Source organism: Myxocyprinus asiaticus, chromosome 18, assembly GCF_019703515.2.
Source record: "Myxocyprinus asiaticus isolate MX2 ecotype Aquarium Trade chromosome 18, UBuf_Myxa_2, whole genome shotgun sequence".
Taxonomy (NCBI): domain Eukaryota; kingdom Metazoa; phylum Chordata; class Actinopteri; order Cypriniformes; family Catostomidae; genus Myxocyprinus; species Myxocyprinus asiaticus.
The window spans coordinates 4180001-4200737 of record NC_059361.1 but is presented as its reverse complement, the minus strand read 5'-3'; the positions used below and the strand labels follow the sequence as shown (position 1 = coordinate 4200737).

Genomic DNA, 20737 nt, shown 5'->3' with positions numbered 1-20737 from the left:
CAAGACTTCCACGGTGGCTCCTCTTCTTACGTGGCAACGCGTCAAGCACCCGGCGAGACACACCGAGCACAAAGAGACCGAATATTCATTTTAAACAATATCACATTTGCTTTATTGTTTCGGTTATCGATACAGTTAAAGTCCTTCTTTTAAAACATCATGGGACTCACGATCTCGTCGCTCTTTGGGAGGCTTTTTGGCAAGAAACAGATGAGAATACTGATGGGTGAGTGTGTTGGAAGGACATTCGACTCTGTATTTCTGATATATTTATGTGATAAATACATTAGTTTTAGAAGATATGGACTGTAGTCTTTAAAGTAATCATGGCTTTTTAATCATATCCACATTGAAGCCAAATAGTTCATCTGAAATATATTGGATATAGTGGCTAATGTTAGCATGCTAGCTTCTGGGATAGCTTATACAGTTGAAATCAGAAGTTTACATACACTTAGGTTGAAGTCATTAAAACTAATTTTTTAACCACTCCACAGATTTCATATTAACAAACTATAGTTTTCGCAAGTCGTTTAGGACATCTACTTTGTGCATGACACGAGTCATTTTTCCAACAGTTGTTTACAGACAGATTGTTTCACTTTTAATTGACTATATCACAATTCCAGTGGGTCAGAAGTTTACATACACTAAGTTAACTGTGCCTTTAAGCAGCTTGGAAAATTCCAGAAAATTATGTCATGCCTTTAGACAATTAGCCAATTAGCTTCTGATAGGAGGTGTACTGAATGGGAGGTGTACTTGTGGATGTATTTTAAGGCCTACCTTCAAACTCTGTGCGTCTTTGCTTGACATCATGGGAAAATCAAAAGAAATCAGCCAAGACCTCAGAAAAAAATTTGTGGACCTCCACAAGTCTGGTTCATCCTTGGGAGCAATTTACAAATGCCTGAAGGTACCACGTTCATCTGTGCAAACAATAGTACGCAAGTATAAACAGCATGGGACCCCGCAGCCATCATACGCATTCTGTCTCCTAGAGATGAACGTAGTTTGATGCGAAAAGTACAAATCAATCCCAGACCAACAGCAAAGGACCTTGTGAAGATGCTGGAGGAAACAGCTAGACAAGTATCTATATCCACAGTAAAACGAGTCCTATATTGACATAACCTGAAAGGCTGCTTAGCAAGGAAGAAACCTCTGTTCCAAAACCACCATAAAAAAGTCAGACTACAGTTTGCAAGTGCACATGGGGACAAAGATCTTACTTTTTGGAGAAATGTACACTGGTCTGATGAAACAAAAATTTAACTGTTTGGCAACAATGATCATCGTTATGTTTGGAGGAAAAAGGGTGTGTCTTGGAAGCCGAAGAACACCATCCCAACTGTGAAGCATGGGGGTGGCAGCATCATGTTGTGGGGGTGCTTTGCTGCAGGAGGGACTGGTGCACTAAACAAAATAGATGGCATCATGAGGAAGGAAAATTATACAGATATATTGAAGCAACATCTCAAGATGTTGAGAAGTTAAAGCTCGGTCGCAAATGGGTCTTCCAAATGGACAATGACCCCAAGTATACCTCCAAAGTTGTGGCAAAATGGCTTAAGGACAACAAAGTCAAGGTATTGGAGTGATCATCACAAAGCCCTGGCCTCAATCCGATAGAAAATTTGTGGGCAGAACTCCAAAATTCCAGCAACTTATTGTGAGAAGCTTGTGGAAGGCCACCCAAAACATTTGACCCAAGTTAAACAATTTAAAGGCAATGCCACCATATACTAACAAAGTGTATGTAAACTTCTGACCCACTGGGAATGTGATGAAAGAAATGAAAGCTGAAATAAATTTTCTCTACTATTAATCAGACAGGGAATGTTTTCTACGATTAAATGTCAGGAATTGTGAAAAACTGAGTTTAAATGTATTTGACTAAGATGCATATAAACTTCTGACTTCAACTGTATGAATAGATAGAATCAAAAATAAAACCGCAATATTGAGATATATTTGACAGCTAAGGTTTCATGTCTTGTGATTTGATTTTTCAGTGGGTTTGGATGCTGCAGGTAAAACTACAATACTGTACAAGCTAAAGCTGGGAGAGATTGTCACCACTATTCCTACCATAGGTGAGATTACACCAGCATTATTGATTGTTCTCCATTTACAATGAAATGTTAGTGTTTTTATTGATTTATTACAGAAGTAGCTCATGATTAGAACCTTACACGTGATCAGATATTTGTGAATTAGTTTTGTAGAGTCTGGTCAGTGTCAAATGTCACAGCATTGTCTTTATTTTGACTTGTTAACAAGTGTTTGGGTTTTTTATATTTTTACAAAGCCCAAAGTGTATATGGTATAGCGCATAATTTGGTCAACCTTTATTTTATTACCAATATTTGGGCTGCAACGAACGATTATTCGACTATTTGGCGATTATTGCAATGATTAATCATTAGCTCTTAACCGATTATTCAGCTTGTGCCCTGACTTAATTGTATTAAACGTGCTTGCTAATAATAAAGAGGACACAATCATCTTTTAAAAATACTTCTAAATGACATTCACTGAATTAAAGGGAAAAAATACTTATAAGTTTAATTCAGTAAAGAAATTCACTGCAAAAAATCCCATTGTTATCAAGTGTTTTTGTCTTGTTTTCCATTTAAAACTGTCTAAAAATCCTTAAAACAAGATACATTTACTTGAGAAGCAACATATGAGATATTTAGACATGCTTTAAGAGAATGTATCTTAAATATAATTTTTCACTTGGTTATACTTCTGCGAGTGCAGTAAAGACAAAATATACTTATATTCAAGATCTATTCTCTAAAAGCAAGTCTAAATATCTTATCTGCTGCTTCTCGGGTCAATGCATCTTTTTATAAAGGATTTTTAGATATTTTAAAATATTTGTATTTTTAATATTATATTCAACAAGCAGTATAGCTGCTAAAGTAAATGCACATTGTTTTAATGGAGTTTTAGATATTTATATTGGAAAACATGCCAAAACAAAAACAAATCAAAAATGTATTTTGTTGCAGTGTATAATGGGGTGAAGACTACCCTCCCTCACCTTTGTTCACTTCAATCCATCTTTAACTCACAAAAAAACAAACTCTCTCTCAAGCTGCGTATTGCCAATTTTCTTCACGATAAGAAATGCACAGTGACACATATATTATGATTCAATAAGTCACGAGCCATCACGTTATAATCTAGCTGCAGCAAGCGCTTTAAAGTCATTTAAAGGTGCTCGACACAAGTTTTGCTTCAGCGGAGCGGCAGCTCTGGGTCCACAACGAGAGTTGCTTCTGTATTTACTTATGTTGTATTTTTGCATTACAATTCCCTCATACTTTCACAGCTTCAGGTGATGTAGATCGCAAAGTTTAGAGAGCATCTGGACTGTGAGCTGTGTAATTCTTCCTCTCCTCAGTCAGGTGTGAACTGCAGTGCTGCTCTCACGCATCATCATTAGAGTTTAATGTGATCTTATGTTACGTTAAATGACATCAAACGACTATTCGACAATGAAAATTTGTCTACATTTTTTTTATTGTCGCCATTGTCTATAACGTCGACTAATCGTTTCAGCCCTAACCAATATATTGAGCTGATATATTACTATTATCATAGCCAATTAATATGCCTGGCTGATCCCGATAGAGTCAGAATATCTGATACATCATTCTAACACTAATCTCTTGAGGTCGACAGGTAGTGGATTTTGCCGATACGATAACTAAGGTGGTGGGAAAGGCTGATAACCGATTATTCTGCCGATAGCTTTTAAAATTTATATATAGAATGTCAAAAACAAAAAAAATCTTTCTTTACTATGGCTGGTGTTCTGACAGTCTGTGCTGCCTGCTCAAGATGTGCTACCAGCAGTAAAAACAGTGATATATATAAAGTTAAAACATGGGTAGCACATGTCGGGAGGCACGGGAGAACCTGTTGTATGTACTACAACATCATGAAATGTGTTAAAAACCTAGGTAGCACATCTTGTCAGGCAGATAATACCTATCAGGATGTGCTACCACCATAACTATCAGATAATGTGATATGGTGTGAGGCTGTACTAAGCCCTAACCCTACCCCAACCCTAAAACGATGTGAATATGGCATATATTTTCAGGATACCGGCAAAGACAAAGAGTCCTACATGAATAAAATCCCAGATGCATTATTTTTTTTTGTTTTCAACTAGTTTGGTGCATAACACCAGACTTTTAAGTATAAACAAGCCCGAAACACACCGGGGACTCTTATTTTGAAATGACGAAGAAACTATCGGCAACTATCGACATATGTTCCAAAAAGCAACTATCGGCGCCGATTAATCGGTAAAACCGATATATCGGTCTACCTCTACTAATCTCATAACCTAGGGAATTTATTTTGATGTTATGATGTCCCTTGAAAGTCTTGTTGCTGTTTTCTGAACAGGTTTTAATGTAGAGACCGTTGAATACAAGAACATCTGCTTCACCGTGTGGGATGTCGGCGGCCAGGACAAGATCCGTCCTCTCTGGAGACACTATTTTCAGAACACCCAGGTAGGATCTTGATATAGGTACAATTAACGGGTAAAGGTGTTGTGCTATAGTGACTCAGTTACAATGTGGTATTTATAAATGGTTTTGTCCAAAGCATCTTACAATAGTTTAGTTACAAGCACCATACCCCTTGAGCTTCCTGGTCTTATTTGCCTTTTTAAATGCAAAATAGTCTCCAGTTGATTAAACCTTGATGTACCTGTTAATTGGTTACTTAAGGCATCTCACAAACATTGCCTTTAAATAAAGCTGTTATTTTGAAAAATACTAATTATAAAATTAGTGATCATTTTTAGCTGCAGAACAATGATCGTTCTGTCTATTCTCAGGGTTTGATCTTTGTGGTGGACAGTAATGACAGAGAGAGAGTGGCAGAATCTGCAGAGGAGCTTGCTAAAATGGTAAGAATTGCCTTGTCATCCGCATTGATGTTAAGCTTTAAATATTACATATACATAGTAATGTGTTTATTACTTTCAAGAGCCTTTCACCACCTTTTACACTTACCTGATTTGAGATCAGGTTACATTGTATATTTACATTTGCGTATAAATGATTGGTGATTTAATCTTATATTTAATCTTCTTTTAAGTTCATGTACTTTGTCAATCCATCATCAACAATGCCATCAATTGCTTTGAATAATACTGCTTGATTTATTAGGTTAGGTATAATGCAGGGCTTAACAATAAGGGGTTTTTCTTCCTGCAATGATGGCGTTCATTTTCACTGGCCCCACCAATGTCCTTTTTTATAATGTACATTGGTGGCCAAAAATATTGGCACCCTTGGTAAATATTAGCAAAGAAGGCTGTGAGAAAAGAAATCTGAATTGTTTATCCTTTTGATCTTTCATTCAAAAAATTCACAAAAATCTAACCTTTAATTGAAGTAAAACAATTGAAAGAGGGGAAATATCTCATTATTAAATACATATTTTTCTCCAAAACACATTGGCCACAATTATTGGCACCCCTAGAAATTCTTAAAACTTTAGTGCACTTGGGTGACTAGGATCATGAAATTGTTCATCCATTACTTCCTGTTTCACAGGGGTATAAATAAGAGGTAACACACAGGCCAAATTCCTTTAATCATCAATCTCAGTGGGTTAGACTAAAGAATCAATTTCTGATGTGCGGCAAAAGGTTGTTGAGCTTCACAAAATGGGAAGTGGCTGTAAGAAAATAGCCAAAGCATTGAAAATGCCCATTTCCACCATCAGGGCAATAATTAACATGTTCCAATCAACTGGAGATCTTAAGAATCAACCTGGAAAAGGATGTGTGTCTATATTGTCTCCATGCATGGTGAGGAGGATGGTTCAAGTGGCCAAAGAATCTCCAAGGATCACAGCAGGAGAATTGCAGAAATTAGTTGGGTTTTGGGGTCAGAAAGTCTCAAAAACTACAATCAGACGTCACCTACATCACCACAAGTTGTTTGGGATGGTTTCAAGAAAAAAAGCATCTGCTCTCATCCAACAACAAACTCGAGCATCTTCAGTTTGTCAGACACTACTGGAAAAGCAACTGGGTTCTATGGTCAGATGAAACAAAAAAAAAAGAGCTTATTGGCAGCAAACACCAGAGATGGGATTGGCGCACACAGAGATGAAGTAGTACCCAATGCCCGCATGGTTAAATATGGTGCTGGATCTTTAACGTTGTGGGGATGTTCTTCTGCCAGAGGTCCTGGACATCTTGTTTGGATACATGGCATCATGGACTCTATCATATACCAACAGATACTAAATCAAAACCTGGCTGCCTCTGCCAGAAAGCTTAAAATGGGCACTGGTTGGATCTTCCAGCAGGAGAATGATCCAAAACACATATAAAAATCAACACAAAAATTGTTCACTGACCACAAAATGAAGGTTCTGCCATGGCCATCCCAGTCCCTTTACCTGAATCCCATAGAAAACCTGTGTGGTGAACTAAAGAGGAGAGTCCACCAGCGTGGACCTCTGAATTGGAAGGATCTGGAGAGATTCTGTATGGAGGAATGATCTCAGATCACTTGCCATGTGTTCTCCCACCTCATTAGGCATTATATGAGAAGACTCAGAGCTGTTATCTTGGCAAAGGGAGGTTGCAGAAAGTATTGAATACAGCGGTGCCAATAATTATGGCCAATGTGTTTTGGAGAAATATATTTATTTAATAATGAGATGTTTCCCCTGTTTCAATTGTTTTACTTCAATTAAAGGTTAGATTTTTGTGATTTATATTATATAACTGCATGACAGCTATAAGTTCAAAAACGCACTTTTGATTTAGAAAAAAAAATGGCATAAAAATAACTCTTGGAATTTCATTGGTCAAAAAGTGTGGAAATTATGAAAACATTATTATTTTTTTAAACCATTCTAATTGATGCTTCCAAGACTCTTAAATAATTCTTGCAATTTCCATAAAACATCATCTATGTTAGCCAGCTAGATAAAAACTACAAATCTAATGTTTTAATTGCAAGCCTTAAAACGCATGTAAAAGATCAACGAATTTAAGATTTAGTGACAACGCAGCACTAACGCAGGTCTGATCACGGTTGCATCATCTGGCCAAAACTCTTCAAAAGTCCTTTTTGCTGAGCTTTATAATGTATAAATATGACCTAAAATCACAATATTGTTTTTCAGTTATCCCAGCCTCATGACTGTTGCTTCTTTTGTCTATGCAGTTACAGGAAGATGAACTGAGGGACGCCGTGTTGCTGGTTTTCGCTAACAAACAGGATCTGCCTAACGCCATGGCTGTCAGTGAGCTCACAGACAAACTGGGTCTGCAGAGTCTACGCAGCAGAACGGTACATGCACACTGCTTGAATGAATCCAACATGCACTTAAACACTGACCACGTTTACATGCACATCATATTTTAGTTTGGGCCATGACGTTTCTTTTGATGTTTTAAAACTAGGTCAGAAATGAAGTGAATCGACAGCATTTGTGGCATACTACTGATTACCACCAAAAATTATTTAGACTTGCACTCGTCCCTCCTTTTTTTTAAAAAAGCAAAAATGGAGGTTACATTGAGGCACTTGCAATTTTTGGAAGTTTTAAAGGCAGCTTATAATTTTATAAAAGCACTTACATTAATTCTTCTGTTAAACTCCTGTATTATTTGAGCTGTAAAGTTGTTAAATGGTCATTTTTACAGTCGTTTTAGGGTTTGTTGACATGATATCATTACGGCAACAGAGTTGTAAAATTGGATATTACTTCACATAGAAAAGGTTAGTAAGCGATTTTATCACACTAAAATAATTTTAACACGCATTGTTTACGTCTTGTCGCTATACTTTTGAAACAGTGAGTATTTGAACGTTTGGCCCCATTCACTTCCATTGTAAGTGCCTCACTGGAACCCAGATTTTTGCCTTTTGTTTTTCTTTTTTTTTTAAAGGATGGGCAAGTCTAAATAAAATTGTGGTAATCGGTATTATGCCACAAATGGTGTCAATTGAGCTTAACTTGAATTGTATTGAGGACAAAACCTGCAAAAACAATAAATAAGTACACAAATAAATAAATCTGTATATTCATTCGTAAATAAATATATAAATAATTAAATGTCCGAGGACAAATAAATGCACCAATCAATGCAAAAGTAATACAATATAAAAAAATAAATAAATGGTTGGGGAAATACAAATTGTTAAAGGTAATGCAAAATAGAAAGTTGCTTTTTATTTAACATTTCTATATTTCTTTAATCATTCATTTATTTCTGTATGCTGTTCCGTATTTATATTTCCTTTGCGCAACATGCTAATGAGAGGATGTCAACAGCTGTTCAGATATCACAGTCAAACTATCGATACCAGGTGCAGCGATTTTTTTTGGTGGGAGTTTGCAGTCTCACAATGATGAAGAGAAGGTCGATGGCAGAGTTGCTCCGCGAGGCAGCGAATAGTTTGGAAAATCGTAAAAGCGAGATCCTTTGCTAAACTTTTAATTGATTGATTGTAAAAATTTGGTATTGTCCTTATTAATGTCATAGTCAAGCGAAGCACTTTTACAATGATCAGCCAGTGGTGTCATAATGTCCGCCTACTGATGTTTGTTTGACATCCTCTCATTGGCATGTTGCACGAAGGAAAAATAAATACAGAAATAAATGAATGATTAAAGAAATATAGAATTGGGGCCTGGGTAGCTCAGCGAGTATTGACGCTGACTACCACCCCTGCAGTTGCGAGTTCGATTCCAGAGTGTGCTGAGTGACTCCAGCCAGGTCTCCTAAGCAACCAAATTGGCCCAGTTGCTAGGGAGGGTAGAGTCACATGGGGTAACCTCCTCGTGGTCGCGATTAAGTGACTCTCGCTCTCAATGGGGCGCGTGGTAAGTTGTGCGTGGATCGCAGAGAGTAGCATGAGCCTCCACATGCTGTGAGTCTCCGCGGTGTCATGCACAACGAGCCATGTGGTAAGATGCGCGGATTGACGGTCTCAGAAGCGGAGGCAATTGAAACTTGTCCTCCGCCACCCGGATTGAAGCGAGTAACTGTGCCACCACGAGGACCTACTAAGTAGTGGGAATTGGGCATTCCATATTGAAAAGGGGATAAAAAAAAAAGAAATAGTGCTTCCGGAAAGTATTCACAGCGCTTCACTTTTTCCACATTTTGTTATGTTACAGCCTTATTCCAAAATGGATTAAATTCATTATTTTCCTCAAAATTCTACAAACAATACCCCATAATGACAATGTGAAAGAAGTTTGTTTGAAATCTTTGCAAATTTATTAAAAATAAAAAATGGAAAAAAAATCACATGTACATAAGTATTCACAGCCTTTGCTCAATACTTTGTTGAAGCACCTTTTGGCACCAATTACAGCCTCAAGTCTTTTTGAGTATGATGCTACAAGCTTGGCACACCTATTTTGGGGCAGTTTCTCCCATTCTTCTTTGCAGGACCTCTCAAGCTCCATCAGGTTGTATGGGGAGCGTCAGTGCACAGCCATTTTCAGATCTCTCCAGAGATGTTCAATCGGGTTCAAGTCTGGGCTCTGGCTAGGCCACTCAAGGACATTCACAGAGTTGTCCCTGAGCCACTCCTTTGTTATCTTGGCTGTGTGCTCAGGGTCGTTGTCCTGTTGGAAGATGAACCTTCGCCCCAGTCTGAGGTCCAGAGTGCTCTGGAGCAGGTTTTCATCAAGGATGTCTCTGTACATTGCTGCATTCATCTTTCCCTCGATCCTGACTAGTCTCCCAGTTCCTGCCACTGAAAAACATCCCCACAGCATGATGCTGCCACCACCATGCTTCACTGTAGGGATGGTATTGGCCAGATGATAAGCGGTGCCTGGTTTCCTCTAGACATGACGCTTGCCATTCAGGCCAAAGAGTTCAATCTTTGTTTCTCATGGTCTGAGAGTCCTCCAGGCAGGCTGTCATGTGCCATTTACTGAGGAGTGGCTTCCATCTGGCCACTCTACCATACAGGTCTGATTGGTGGAGTGCTGCAGAGATGGTTGTTCTTCTGGAAGGTACTCCTCTCTCCACAGAGAAATGCTGGAGCTCTGTCAGAGTGACCATCGGGTTCTTGGTCACCTCCCTGACTAAGGCCCTTCTGAGTCCTGGTGGTTCCAAACTTCTTCCATTTACGGATGATGGAGGCCACTGTGCTCATTGGGACCTTCAATGCTGCAGAAATTTTTCTGTACCCTTCCCCAGATCTGTGCCTCAATACAATCCTGTCTCGGAGGTCTACAGACAATTCCTTGGACTTCATGGCTTGGTTTGTGCTCTGACATGCACTGTTAACTGTGGGACCTTATATAGACAGGTGTGTGCCTTTCCAAATCATGTCCAATCAACTGAATTTATCACAGGTGGACTCCAATCAAGTTGTAGAAACATCTCAAGGATGATCAGTGGAAACAGGATGCACCTGAGCTCAATTTTGAGTGTCATGGCAAAGGCTGTGAATACTTATGTACGTGATTCTTTTTCTTCCGTTTTTTTTATTTTTAATAAATTTGCAAAGATTTCAAACAAACTTCTTTCATGTTGTCATTATGGGGTATTGTTTGTAGAATTTTGAGGAAAATAATGAATTTAATCCATTTTGGAATAAGGCTGTAACATAACAAAATGTGGAAAAAGTGAAGCGCTGTGAATACTTTCCGGATGCACTGTATAGAATTAAAAATCAACTTTCAATTAAACATTTCCATTTAACATTTTTGTATTTCCCCGACCATTTTATATTGTATTATTTTGCATTAATGGGTGCATTTAAAAAAAATATATATATATATTATTTGTAAATCTCCTCGCACATTTATGCACAAATATATGGATTTCTTATTTATACAAATATTTGTGTATTTATTTATAATTTTTGTAGGTTTTGTCCTCCCATAGTATTGAACCTGGAATTTTCCTTTAAGAATTTATATTAATAAATAGATTAATCATATATATATATATATGATGGGAAAACATATGCCCAAAATCAATTCAAATATTGTCCTTTAATGGAAAAGTTATTTTCTGACACTGGTCTGCTTTTAATAGAACACAGAATTAAATACATAGATATAAATGAACATTCAGTTATGGTGGATATTCTGAATAAGGTGTTTAATGACCTAAAATTCTGACTAATACAGGTATACACCAGCTGTCTTACTCAGATTTCTGAAAACCATAATATTAGTTTAATCTGGTTACGGCAATCAGGTTAATGCATTTACATGGCACTTGCTTAATCAGAATATGACCAAATTCTGATTAATATCGGAATATTCTTGTTTAATGTCGCTTTGTCTTTTCTCTACAGTGGTATGTTCAAGCAACCTGTGCTACACAAGGCACTGGACTCTATGAAGGACTGGACTGGTTATCAAACGAGCTCTCCAAACACTAGTGCGCAGGCCGGGTGGCGGAGAGATGTGTGTGAACTTTAGAAAGACAGAGGGTATCAGCTTATAGACTCTGTCCTCAAGAACTTGTGTGTATGTGTGTTTGGGATGTACAGGTGTGGAGGAGCTATCAAGTGTTCAGCATCATGTCTAATCTATCTGTCTTTTTCTATGCTGTATTCCTACTGTCCTTTTAATTTCCCCCCCTTATAAATCTTGATTGTTTTTCTATGACCGTAAGATAATGCTTAAATTGCACGTTTACTTGATAACTGTGAGAGCATTATGGCACAAGAGAGAGAAGGTTTGGGACGGGACACTCTCATGCAAGTTTGGAGTAGTTTAAGACCGAGTAACTGCTACGCTTACCTTGAGATCCCTGTTGCAGCGCTGCCTAACCGGACTCTTCCGGGTCACAGGACCCGCTGTTCTTTAAACATTCCATTTCATGGCAGTTAATTTTACTCTAGTTGGTTGTTTTGCAAAGCTACACATTAACTTATGTTGCAAAAGGCTCTTAAAGGGATAGTTCGCATCAAAAATGAAAATTCTGCCCTCATTTTGTCACCCTCATGTTGTTCCAAACCAAGTTTCCTGTATGAGTAAATGATGACCGAATTTGTTTATTTTTGGTGAACTATCCCTTTATGTTGCAAAAGGTTTATTTCAGGGACTTTGCCACCAACAGATTCTTTGAGATGTTGGAAACAAAATGGTACATGAAGTATCGACAGCAATATGGAATCATTTAAATGTTGAACACACTGACGTCTAGCCTCCTGTGGTGTAAAATACCTCCATTGAACAGCGTGTAAGTAGATGTTTTATTTGAAAGCATTTGAACAGATCAGAGTACCTTGCTTGGAATTTTCTGAGGTGTGATGTCATTACATGTTTGGGGTTGGAAAGGGACGAACTGTTCCAAAAAAGCCCTGAATTCTGAACAATGCAGCTCCAATCTGCTTCATACTTGTTGAGAAGATGCATGTATGTTGGCACCTTGGTCTGGGTGCATTGGGTAAGAATTTTTATGGACACTCCAGTAACCCAATAAGGTCCTTTTTCCTGTCAAGGTGAGCAGGAAAAGGGCTGTTCTGATCTTCTACATTTACCCATGCTGGCATATGCCCTACCTTTGCTCGAACTGTGCCACAAGGTCCACCCCTGTGAGAATAAAGATCTGATAAAAACAAAACCGACTGCTTACATTTTTTTTGTTGTTGCATTGGACCTGATCAATATGCTGATAGGGTTTATTGATTTACACTGGCAAGATTTGCCTTTCTAAAAAAAAAAAATCATTCCCAAGTATGCATTATTGCAATTCTCCATGCAAACTGTCTCTGAAATTACACAGTATATCGCCTACATTTGATGCCCTTATAGCATTTCAAATATCCTGACAAAGTTCAGAAATGCATTTGAATTTATTTAAATTAGCTTTTAAATTTGCATTTTAATTTGCACTTATGCTGTGAGGCTGCATTTATGTTTATGTTTCAGTGTATAGTATACATTCGAATACCAAAGTCTTAGAAGTCCCCTTCACAAAAAATTATATATATATGTATGTTTAAAATGCAGGTTTAAAACCAATTGATTTCCCAAGATGAAGGGAGTTTCAGCTCAGACACATACATAGAGCATGTTTATAACAAGTGAATTTATAAAGGATTGCCTATAGCAACATTAACAGTCATTTTCAAAACAGTTACACTTAACTGTTAAAAAATAGCTCTTTGGCTGAATTGTTTTTATCAGTGGTTCTACGTGTTTGAAATGAGTTTCCTTAACTTAAAATTAGTATGTAATCTCAACACAAATATTTTGTGTAGAAAGAATCTATTTGAATTGGGGAAACCCAACTAAATTAGATGTGTCAATGTAACTCAGATCTCTTAGTTCATTATGTACTAACTAGTTAATGTTAGCATGCTAAATACATGCTGGTTGGAAGCTCTACAGTGTGCAGTTTAGTAACTTTGCTATGGTTAGCACCGCATTTCCTATTCTTGTGCAACATTCACCTGTCCTTATTGTTAGCTCAAACTCCACTCTTCACCATAATGGCAACTCCTCTAAATCTCAACATAAAACATTAATCTCTTACAAGTATCCCCCTTTATGTTCATCAAAAACACATAACACTTAATTGTAACATTCACACTTCCTATTGTGTCCTATGTCAAGCATGCTGGGAAATGGAAATCCTCTGCCCAGTTTCGTCAATGCTACAATTACACCACAAAAAGTATTCATGTAGTCCCAACTCAACTGGATTAAATAAACTTCCATTTTACAAATTTAAATGCATAGAATGCAATGAAATCAAGTTCAAATCAAGTGACAAATTGTTCTAGAATTGTGTTGCTTTAGTTTATTTTAATTAAAGGCGCACTCACTCATTTTTTCCACATTAAAAAAAAAAAACATTTTACTCCTAAAGAAATGAATTGTAATTTTTAAACATATATATAAAATCATGAGCGCTCACATGAAATTAAGAATCCAGTCATATCAGTAACCTTATAAAAGCTTCTTTATTCTACATGGAGAGGGTCCGATCATGGGGGCTGCCATGATGAGATCACATGACCAGTCAAATACTACTCACTTAATCTCAGTAACCACCCTGTTTTTTGACACTTTCATTTTTAAATTAATCATGGCTGACTGTGAATAGTAAATGTTTAAAATGGCATCTGTGTCTGAAAACTTGATTTTGAATGATGCTGCGTCCAGGCCACTAGGTGTCACTGCAAGTCCTAGATGACACAAGCAAAATTTACTGAATGCACCTTTAAGTAAACTGAACAAGCAGCAAAAATAATTTTTTGAGTGTATGAAGCCACCAAGAGTGTCTTTAAACAAACACACACACACACGAGAAATCTTAAATATGTTTGTATTTTATGTGAGCGTACATGGAAAAATATAGTTTTGTAATTCAAAGAAATGACATTAATAATGACACAACAGAGTCTTACTATTACTTCATTATTACTTTTACTTTACATTTGCACAATAATAAATTAGCTCTCTGGCATTTTGTAAAATATATAGCCTTAAATCGATTTTTTTATTTTTATTAAATAATCACTCACCACCAGGTTATAGTGACTTCTAGGTTTTAATACTGAATTATATGGTATATAAAATTGCTCATATCTATCCTGTGAAATATTTTGTGTTTCACAGAATTATAAGAGGATGAAAACTGTGTATTTTGTAAGAACAGCCCAGATACATTACAACATAAATTTTGGTACTCTCCTACAGTTCAAATTTTTCTAGATTGATTTTACAAACTGCTGAAATTGCACTTCATTTGAAAGATAAAGTTGCGCTTTATTTAGACCCTCATGGACATGATCCAAAGACGATGTAAACTGAGTAATTATTGCAGCAATTCAGGTTATTTACTTAATGAAAACATGGCAATGGAATAATGAAACAGGCTGGCGAAACATAACAACAACAACAATTTAATTATTTTTTAACCCTTGTGTGACCTTTGGGACATTTTTGTCTTTTTCATTTTAGTTTTTTCGATCATTTTGGCTGTGTTAATGCCAACGGTGTGTATTTTTTGGGGAATTTTGATATTTCAACCTCAGTTCCTATAATACATCTATAATACACTGTGTAAACAAAATAGTTACACTCAGGACCTTTAGGACAAAAATGTCCCCATTGAAACCCACTAAAACTGCAATATTTGATCCCAGTGCCATTAAAGCATAAAATCATGAATTCTATGATATTATGCTTTCATTCCGGAGCCCTGGCTTCAAAATTTAAATGTTTAATATTTTCCACCAGATGGCGCCATTTTTCTCATGTTTAGCCTATGGAGCAAATACAAGCTTTTCCCCTATTTTCTGTTTGCAGTATTATAGAGCACTGCAGGACAATTTAATTAATGATGCAGCTAAAATTGTGTGTGTGTTGGTATGGATGTCAGAATGTGCTTAATATGTGTGTATTGAGAAATGTGTGTGTGTGTGTGTGTGTGTGTGTGTAAAAACAACAGTGGCATTATGTAAACAAACTGGCATTTATAGAGTTAAAATCCTGAAAATGAATGAATATTTGGTAGTTATGATCAGGACTGATGTTGGTTAAAAAATCTAAGTCATTTTTATGGCAGTTTTTTTGACATGGACATTTTTGTCCTCTAAGGTCCTGAGTGTGAATTATTTATTTATTTATTTTTTAATCTGAGACTGCACAAAAAATAATAATAATAATAATAATAATAATAATTAATGCATCAAAATCAATGTTGTTGCTATCGTTGACACATCCCAGACCGTGATAATCCCAAAATAATAATAATAATAATAATAATAATAATAAAAATAATACATTCCTCTTAGCATTTATTATATGGAAAATAATTGTATTCAAAAATAAAATGAATAGGCCTATATAATATTATTATGGCAGTTTTTTGACTTGGACAATTTGTCCTCTAAGGACCTCTGAGTATCTTTTTTAAATTGACGCAAAAGGGTTGAAACAGTTTGCTAGTGATGTTCTAATAAAAATCTGTGCGTTAAAAGCCCATCACCAGAAGTGACGTCATATATTCCACGGCGGCCGTGACGTGGCATTGCGCAAGCGCAGAATCGTTACTGTTTCCTGACACTCCGACGAATTTCACACCGACACAAACTTTAAACCTTTTTATTAATTGCGCAGTTTTAGGTGATTTTACTGCTTCATCATGGGACTGACCATCTCGTCGCTGTTCAGCAGGCTGTTCGGAAAGAAACAGATGAGAATTCTCATGGGTGAGTGAGAGCTGAATCTCATGCTTTCACAACACTCATCACTCATTTCATCAGAAACGAATTAATGACCTGCTTTCTGTTAAAGCATTTTTTCAATTGCAGACACAGAATATAACAAGGGAGCATTTCCCTCAAGCCCTGAATGGATGAATGTACGACATTGTAATTTAAAGTTGATATTCTAGGAAACTATACAATATAATTTGGTATCATATATTCTAGTATAGTGTAGTTTATTATATGTAGCATGGTAGCCTATAGCTTGATGTCTTTTTACATTATAATCTGGTAAAATGGTCCATATATTTTAGTATAGTGTAATTAAGTAGTATGGTATTTCTTACTTCATTTTATACCATTACACAATATAATTTAGACTCTATAGTAGTGTAGAATAGATTTTAGAATTGTATAGTATACATTTCTATTCTAGAATTATAGTTTATGCTCTAGTTTAAAAACTATATGGTGAAAATGAATATTATACAGCATATACTCTATTTACTATATTAGTTTAGTATAGTGCAGGTTTCTATTCTAGTGCAGCTTAGTGTCAATTTGTATTACATTAAAATATGGTTTAAATTCTAGTGTACTATAGAATATATTCTGGTATTGTATACATTTCAGTAGAGGTCGACAGATAGTGGATTTTCCCCATACCAATAACTAAGGTGGTGGAAAAGGCCGATAACTGATTAATCGATAGTTTTAAAAACAATTTATAGAATGTAAAAAAATAAATACAAAATCGTAATCTTTTTTTTTTTTTTTTTTTTACTGTGACAGGCACAGACATAGATGCTACAAGAGCCCAAAATGAACTATTGTACAACCAATATCCCACTAAAAACCAGAAAAACTAAGATTTTGTGTGCTGGACTTGCCTAGAATGTACTTATTTATTTTGGGAATTTTATTTTTTAATGACGGAGACTTGGCTCTGCTCTATATTCAAGTATTTATCAAATTAAGCTTTTTATAGCCTATATATTCACCAGATTGAAGGATTTTCCCTTATTTTGGATATTGTATACATTTCCATGTTGTCTAATTTTTCTTTGCATGCCCTCGCTTTGATTTAGGACACTTGATTAGTCTAATCTAAATAACAAAATTATGCATTGAAGTAATGTTAAAAATAAGGATGAATTTTGTCTGTGATGAAAGATTAAGACCAATGAGGTGTTAATGATCGTTTTTATTTCACCTCTAGTGATCGCTGTTATACTGTAGAAACAAGTCATTCTAACTGTAGAATCCTCCGGAGGAGAAACTCGGAGAAATAATAATAATAATTATAATTAAAAACTATCTCCAGCAGGGGCCTGGGTAGCTCAGCGAGTATTGACGCTGACTACCACCCCTGGAGTGGCAAGTTCGAATCCAGGATGTGCTGAGTGACTCCAGCCAGGCCTCCTAAGCAACCAAATTGGCCCGGTTGCTAGAGAGGTTAGAGTCACATGGGGTTACCTCCTCGTGGTCGTGATTAGTGGTTCTCGCTCTCAATGGGGCGTGTGGAAAACTGTGCGTGGATCGTGGAGAGTAGCATGAGCCTCCACATGCTGTGAGTCTCCGCAGTGTCATGCACAACGAGTCACATGATAAGATGCACGGATTGACGGTCTCAGAAGCGGAGGCAACTGAGACTTGTCTTCCGCCACCCGGATTGAGGTGAGTAACCGCACCACCACAAGGACCTATTAAGTAGTGGGAATTGGGCATTCCAAGTTGGGGATAAAAAAAGGGATAAAAAATAAATAAATAAAAACTATCTCCTGCTATCGGTTTTTGCAGATAACCGATAGTTCCTAAAAACAACATTCGGCACCGATTAATCAGTAAAAACGATATATCGGTCTACCTCTACATTTCAATTCTAGTTTTCGACTATTAAGCATATTTTACTGGACTCTTATGCTTTTAAAGCCACTAGACAACAGTTTTATACAAAAATGTATTTAATGGATGTTGAATGTTTAAAATAAAAAAATAGGATAAGAAGTTTGTTTACAGTTTGCTTTTATCTTGCCACGGAAATAGGCTTTGATGCTGATATGGCATAAAAACAAATATTATAAATAATAAATAAACTATTCTAGATGGCATATATAATAGTTATATAAAATACAGTGCCTTGCAAAAGTATTCAGACCCCTGACCACTTCTCTCATATTACAGAATTACAAATGGTGCAATGAAGTTTCATTCTGATTGATATTTTATTTTAAAACACTGAAACTCAAAATCAATTATTGTAAGGTGACATTGTTTTTTTGTCGGGAAATATTTTTATGAAAAATAAAAAACTGAAATATCTTGCTTGCATAAGTATTCAACCCCCACATATTAATATTTGGTCGTGCCAACTTTTGCTGCAATATCTGCTTTAAGTCTTTTGGGGTACATATGTACCAGCCTTGCACACAGTGACGAAGTGATTTTGGCCCATTCTTCTCAGCAGATTTGCTCCAGGTTGGTTGGGGGATGCTTGCGGACTGCAACTTTCAAATAGTGCCACAGATTCTCAATAGGATTGAGACCAGGACTTTGACTGGGCCACTGTAGGACATTTATCTTTTTGTTCTTGAGCCACTCCAGTGTTGCTTTGGCCTTGTGCTTGGGATCATTGTCATGCTGAAAGGTGAATTTCCTCCCAAGCTTCAGATTTTTAGCGGACTGAAGCAGGTTCTCTTGCAGTATTTCCCTATATTTTGCTCCATCCATTCTTCCTTCAATTCTAACAAGATGCCCAGTCCCTGCTGATGAGAAGCATCCCCACAGCATGATGCTGCCACCACCATACTTCACTGTAGGGACGGTGTGTCTTGAGGCATAGGAAGTGTCAGGTTTGCGCCACACATAGCGCTTTGAGTTTTGGCCAAAAAGCTCTATCTTGGTCTCATCTGACCACAAAACCTTCTACCACATCGCAGCTGGGTCACTCACATGCTTTCAGGCAAACTCCAGACGTGCTTTCAGATGGTACTTTTTGAGTAACGGCTTCTTTCTTGCCACCCTCCCATACAGGCCAGTGTTAAGCAGTGCTCTTGATATGGTTGACTGGTGCACCATTACGCCACTCCCCGCCACTGAACTCTGTAGCTCCTTCAAAGTGATTGTTGACCTCTCTGTGGCTTCTCTCACAAGTCTCCTTTTTGTTAGAGCGCTGAGTTTTGAGGGACAGCCTTTTCTTGGCAGTGCCTGGGTGGTGCAGCTTCCACTTCCTGATTATTGATCCAACTGTGCTCACTGGGATATCCAAACATTTGGATATTATTTTGTACCCTTTCCCTAATCTATGCATTTTTATTACTTTATCTCTAACTTTTGTGGAATGCTCTTTGGTCTTCATTTTCCTTCAGATTCACAGCCTGACCAATGATCCTTCAACAATGGGTTTTTTATCCAGAAAATGTGATTGCAACTTTAATGATTCATAGGTGGATGCCAATGGTAAAGCAACTGTGTCCTCGTTAGGGCACATTCGTTCACTGGTGTAACCTGGCAGCTTCCACAGCACAGGGGTTGAATACTTATGCAAGCAAGATATTTCATTTAATAATTTTTATTTTATATATATATTTCCCAACATAAAACCAATGTCACCTAACAATAATTGATTTTGAGTTCCAGTGTTTTAAAATAAAATATCAAACAGAATGAAACTTAATTGCACCATTTGTAATTCAATAATATGAGATAATTGGTCAGGGGTCTGAATACTTTTGCAAGGCACTGTATATAATGTAATAAATAAATGACGTAATATACTTTTGGCTGTAGTACATATTCTAGTTTAGTATAGTGCAAGTTTCCATTCAAGTATACTATTGTGTTATTTATTTGCTAGCACAGTACAGTGTAATTTAAGTTTTAGTGTACAGGTAGTTCATTTTCTTGCCCATTCAAAGGCATAAACTATTCAGTGTTTTAAAGAGAGGTGAATAATTGTATCCATATTCTCTAAATGCATAGACACCTCAATTTAATCATGTGTATTTGCTGTTTTACAGTGGGACTGGATGCTGCGGGTAAAACCACTATATTGTACAAACTGAAACTTGGAGAAATTGTGACCACCATTCCTACCATAGGTGAGAAGATTGGACTGTGTTAAATCCAATGTCATAACACTATTTTTTTTAATGTTTGACTTTATGATCTCATAGCATTTTTATGCAGTCATGCTAAGTTTGAGGTCATTGCCTTGTATAACACATCACATGAGTGTTTCATACTCCACTGGGGAGAAATTTCTAGAAGTGGCACTTCGTCGCCATCTGTTATGTGTCAACATCCACTGTCTGTCATCATCTGTGTGGTCTCCATGATTGCCTGATGGTTTTTCTTACACTAGTAAAATGTTTCCTATCAAAGAAGTTACACTATTGTACAGAGTTTAGCTACATTTCTGAGCACAGTATTTCTATTGTTCAGGTTTTAATGTAGAGACCGTTGAATACAAGAACATCTGCTTCACCGTGTGGGATGTTGGTGGCCAGGACAAGATCCGTCCT

At 36.8% G+C, this 20737-nt stretch overlaps 2 protein-coding genes across 2 annotated transcripts in view; both read left to right on the top strand.

Moving 5' to 3' along the window:
• LOC127456286 (ADP-ribosylation factor 4-like) lies at positions 1–12616 on the top strand. Its single transcript, XM_051724702.1, has 6 exons — positions 1–226; positions 2016–2096; positions 4432–4541; positions 4871–4942; positions 7227–7352; positions 11340–12616. Exons 1-6 carry the CDS (start codon positions 160–162, stop codon positions 11424–11426), a joined length of 543 nt encoding a protein of 180 aa, XP_051580662.1. The 5' UTR covers positions 1–159; the 3' UTR covers positions 11427–12616.
• Positions 12617–16030: 3414 nt separating this feature from the next.
• The window catches only part of LOC127456285 (ADP-ribosylation factor 4-like), a 12038-nt gene continuing 7331 nt past the window's right edge, over positions 16031–20737 (top strand). The window contains exons 1-3 of the mRNA XM_051724701.1: positions 16031–16217; positions 20234–20314; positions 20658–20737. The exon at positions 20658–20737 is cut by the window's right edge and continues 30 nt beyond it. Of these exons, the coding sequence (XP_051580661.1) occupies positions 16151–16217; positions 20234–20314; positions 20658–20737 (228 nt within the window). The 5' untranslated portion in view covers positions 16031–16150. The remainder of the gene's footprint in view (positions 16218–20233; positions 20315–20657) is intronic.